Raw genomic sequence first — 4,739 nt, forward strand, 5'->3', positions numbered from 1 at the left:
CATGAGTACAATTGAAGCCCTCCCTGCTGGCATTTGCAGGTCAGGGTAATGTTAGCAGCGTGATTAGGTCATCTGATTACATTACTGAAGTCACTCACTGGCGCTGCAGAGGAGCAAACAATGTTGGTGGTAAATGCTCAGTGGAGCTGCAGACACTGAAGATTTATTGCAATTGGGCAGGAGTGGGTTTGCGGACACAGTTTGGGGAGCAATGCAGGGTTGTATTTATATTAGAGGGTTTAGCGGGTCCTGATACTAAATAGGAAGCGAGATTGGAGGGAGAAATTTGAGGACACACTATGGGGAGCAAGGGTGGATGGGTGCGGTCACAGTTTAGGAAGGGACGGGGGATGGGTACAGACAGTATCGGGAGCGAGGGTGGGATGGTTGTGGACACAATATAGAGGCAATAGGTGCAAACACAGTTTGAGGAGTAAGGGGGTGGGGATGGCTGTTTACACAGTGTGGAGAGTGAGGGGGATGAGAGCGGACATAGTAAGTGCTCCAGTGGAGCTGAAGACAGTGATTTATTGTAATTGGGGAAGGGAATTTATTTAAGTATACAGTTTGGGTAGCAAGGAGGGACTTTATTTAAGGACATTTTGAGGAGCAAGGGAGTGATGGGTGCTGACACAGAATGGGGAGCAAGAGGGAAATTTCAGGTCATAATATGGCGAGCAAGGGAGGGGATGGGTGTAGACAGCATGGGGAGTGGGGGAGAGATAAGTTTCAGGACATGTATGGGGATCAAGGAAGGGGGGATGGGTGCAGACAGTAGTGAGAGTAATGGAGGGATGAATTCAGACAATTAAACGTGGCAAAAAAAGCAGCCTGCATACATAACCTAACTATGACTCTATGCATAGTTGTAACCATGGATACCTAAGGTCCTGCAATGCTCTGAACAGGAGGTAAACAGGAGACTAAAGAAGAAAAGATAAAAAATGAAAAAAAAGGTTGTAACAATATAAAAAAATGTAATCACTGCCCCCTTCTAAATCACTAAAAATAAAGACATAAAAAAAATTTGGTACCGCCACATCCGTAAAAGTTCAATCTATTAATATTATTAAAAATTCATTAAACAGTACAGTAAGGAGAAAAAAATCAAAACGACAGAAATTTTTTTTGTTTCTTTTGCTCTCTAAAAAAATACATTACGATGCAATCAAAATGTTATGTGACCCAAATTGGTATCAGCTTACCACGCCAAAAACAAGCCCTCATGCAAAATAAAAATGTTACAGGGTCAAAACTGAACAACAAAACATTTTTTTATTTATAAATTAAATTCCAGGAAAGTTTGGTATCACTGGAATATTACCGTCTTGGAGAAACATGTTCACACAGGTCCTTTTTAACTGAAGCAAAACACCCAAAATAATGACAGAATTGTGTTATTCACTGAGGTTTATACTGCACTACGGAGAGGGACACTATTTCAATTTTCACCTTAGGCAGCAGGAAAGCTAGAATCGGCCCTGAGCACAGGTGTAATTTTACAACAGCTGGAGAACCACAGGGTAGGACAATTGGGTAACATGACAATGAAAGAATTAATCAGGCTTTACACGTAACGACATCGCTAACGAGATGTCGTTGGGGTCACGGAATTCGTGACGCACATCCGGCCTCGTTAGCGACGTCGTTGCGTGTGAAACGCACGAACGACCGTTAACGATCAAAAGTACTAACCTAATCGTTGATCGTTGACCAGTCGTTCTAATCCCGATTAACGTTGCTGTTGCAGGACGCAGGTTGTTCCTCATTCCTGCGGCAGCACACATCGCTATGTTTGACACCGCAGGAACGAGGAACATCACCGTACCTGCAGCCGCCTGCAATGAGGAAGGAAGGAGTTGGGCGGGATGTTCCGCCCGCTCATCTCCGCCCCTGCGCTTCTATTGGGCAGCCGCTTAGTGATGCCGCTGTGACGCCGTACGAACCGCCCCCTTAGAAAGGAAGCGGTTCGCCGACCACAGCGACGTCGCTAAGCAGGTAAGTACGTGTGACGGGTGTCAGCGATGTTGTGCGCCACGGGCAGCGATTTGCCCGTGACGCACAAACGACGGGGGAGGGTGCTTTCACCAGCGACATCGCTAACGATGTCGCTATGTGTAAAGCCCGCTTTAGTTTTAAATTCCAATATGGTAGGCTAGCACAAATTTGTCTATATGGATGCTTCTATTTCATAGAGTATATCTGCAGGAAGTGCACACAGGAGGCACAAATTACATACACTGCCCTAATAGTAAAAAAAACACCACGTAGAATATAAAATAATAATAATAACAATAATAACAATAATAATAATTATTATTATTATATAATTCTATAAACAACAACTTTCACTATAGAGAAAAAATAATTTATTTTTTTAAATAGACAAACATTTTTCTTTTACAAGACAAAACATAAATAAATTATACTTCTGATAATGAAAGATGGAGGCAACAATTAGGTAACCAAGATATACATAACTAAACCCCTCTAGTGTGTGGTTATGGTGACTTCAGTATTGGTTTGAGGTCTCATACATAAGAGTCTCTTCACGCTGTCTGATAACTTTCGATTCCCCATTATCAAAATAATCGAGTTAAACGTTGGAAAACCGGAAACCACAATATATGAAATGAGAAATATAAAGTTGCCGTAATTCTCCACTTCACTAAATAATGAACTCAAGAACCCATAAAATATCAAGTACAATAGAAGCAAGAAGTTACTGTTTTAGTTGCTGATAAATGAGAATGAATTCTTGAATTTCCAGAAGCGTCATTGTTTTTCTTCATCCGTATCATGTGCTTACACAACGAGGCGACGATGGCTCCGGCAGTGAGAAATATTATAACAAAGGCAACGGCAGCAAACAGCATGTAAATATGATATATACATCTGCATCTGCTTCTAAGACTGTAAGAGAATATTAAAGTTATATTTCCAGCTATAAGAGCAGTCACAGGCTTAATGTCCATGTATAGATCCAAATAGGCTGATACTCCAACTGCCCAAGACGCAGCAATACAAATAATGAGCAGCCATGGCACGATAACCGGAGCCTTGGCTTTGACCTTGTAGAAGAAAGAACCATTGAAATTGGCAATCTTAATGCAATAGTAAAAGCACAAACAGGTGGAACTCCAAAGACTTGAGAACGCCAGTGACGACAGTATGACCACCAAAGGCTTCACCACCCAGTCCTGTATGTAGAACCCCACAAACATAAAGAATGTGATCCTATCAAATGTAATTGCTCCTTGGAAGATGATATTGATGAGGGAAATGCTGTTGATTATAAGTATGGATGGGTTAAAATCACGAGTTCTTAACCAGTCTAGAAAATGAACTGTCAGGATGAAAAGATTTCCTATTACACCAGTCACTAGAAAGAAGATGTAGATACCAACCTCTGAAAGAGGTCCAATAGAAGACATGTTGGATTGAATGAAAACTGACTTCTGAATAATGTTCACTCCTTTCTTGTATAAGAATGGCAAATATTGACCTAATTTAACTATGCCTATGAATTTTGCATGAACAGTTTGTCATAGTTCGTGGAAAAATGCAGATACGTTTCAGATAATTGACTATATATTAAATGTTTATTTACTCTTTTACAAAATGAAGAATGAAATTAAGGCAAATACTGTGTAGTTGACAGATTTATTGGGTTTATTCATCCTTTTTATATTGTTTTTTTTTGTGGCTGCTAATAATAGCAATTATTTTACCTGCAATCTTTTGGAAATCCAGCCTTGTAAATGCACATTACCATACAAAACTGCACAGAAGAACATAACATATGAAAATATTTGCAAATAAGATATTCCCGTTTTGACATATACAAACTATGTGGATTTCTTATAGCTCTGTGAATCTGACATAGTGAGAATGCATCTAGCTTCACCTGCCTTTTGTGAAAACAAAGCATATGGAATTATAAGCTTGATAAAAGATAGAGTTGTACTGTGATATATGCTACCTAATCATTCCTGACTGGTGCTGCTGCCATATCTTCTGCTAGTGTCTGATATGATATTCTCATAGTCATACACATCTGTGGAAATGACTTAAAGGGAAACTGTCACCAGGTTTTTTCCACCTAATCTGAGAGCAGCATAATGTAGGGACAGAGATCCTGATTCCAGCGACAGCGACAACGACGTCGCTGTTACGTCACCATTTTCTGTGACGCAACAGCGACCTTGTAAGTCGCTGTTATGATCGCTGCTTAGCTGTCAAACACAGCAGAAGCAGCAGCGATCATAACGACACACGTCGCTGTGCTTCATGTGCAGAGAGCAGGGAGCCGCGCTGGCTCCCTGCACTCCTAGCTACAGTACACATGGGGTTAATTACCCGATGTGTACTGCAGCTACATGTGCACAGAGCAGGGAGCCGGCACTGGCAGCGAGGGCGGACGCTGATAACGAAGGTAAATATCGGGTAACCAGGGAAAGGTCGTCCCTTGGTTACCCGATGTTTACGCTGGTTACAGCTTACCGCAGCTGCCAGACGCCGGTTCCTGCTCTCTGCTCGCTTCATTTCATCGCTCTCTCACTGTCACACACAGCGATGTGTGTGTCACAGCGGGAGAGCGACAACCAAAAAATGAAGCTGGGCATTCAGCAACGACCGGCGACCTCACAGCAAGGGCCAGGTCATTGCTGGATGTCACACACAGCGACAGCGACGGGATGTCGCTGCAACGTCACAGAAAATGGTGACGTAGCAGCAAC

At 42.0% G+C, this 4,739-nt stretch overlaps 1 protein-coding gene across 1 annotated transcript; it reads right to left on the minus strand.

The window, feature by feature from the left end:
• Positions 1–2,437: 2,437 nt before the first annotated feature.
• Positions 2,438–3,434, minus strand: LOC142312664 (taste receptor type 2 member 9-like). The gene is made up of 2 exons (XM_075351659.1): positions 2,872–3,434; positions 2,438–2,725 (listed from the first exon to the last, which is right to left on the minus strand). The coding sequence occupies exons 1-2, from the start codon at positions 3,432–3,434 to the stop codon at positions 2,491–2,493; spliced, it is 798 nt and encodes a 265-aa protein (XP_075207774.1). The 3' UTR covers positions 2,438–2,490.
• Between the last annotated feature and the right edge of the window lie 1,305 nt (positions 3,435–4,739).

This window comes from Anomaloglossus baeobatrachus, chromosome 5 (genome assembly GCF_048569485.1).
Source record: "Anomaloglossus baeobatrachus isolate aAnoBae1 chromosome 5, aAnoBae1.hap1, whole genome shotgun sequence".
NCBI lineage: Eukaryota > Metazoa > Chordata > Amphibia > Anura > Aromobatidae > Anomaloglossus > Anomaloglossus baeobatrachus.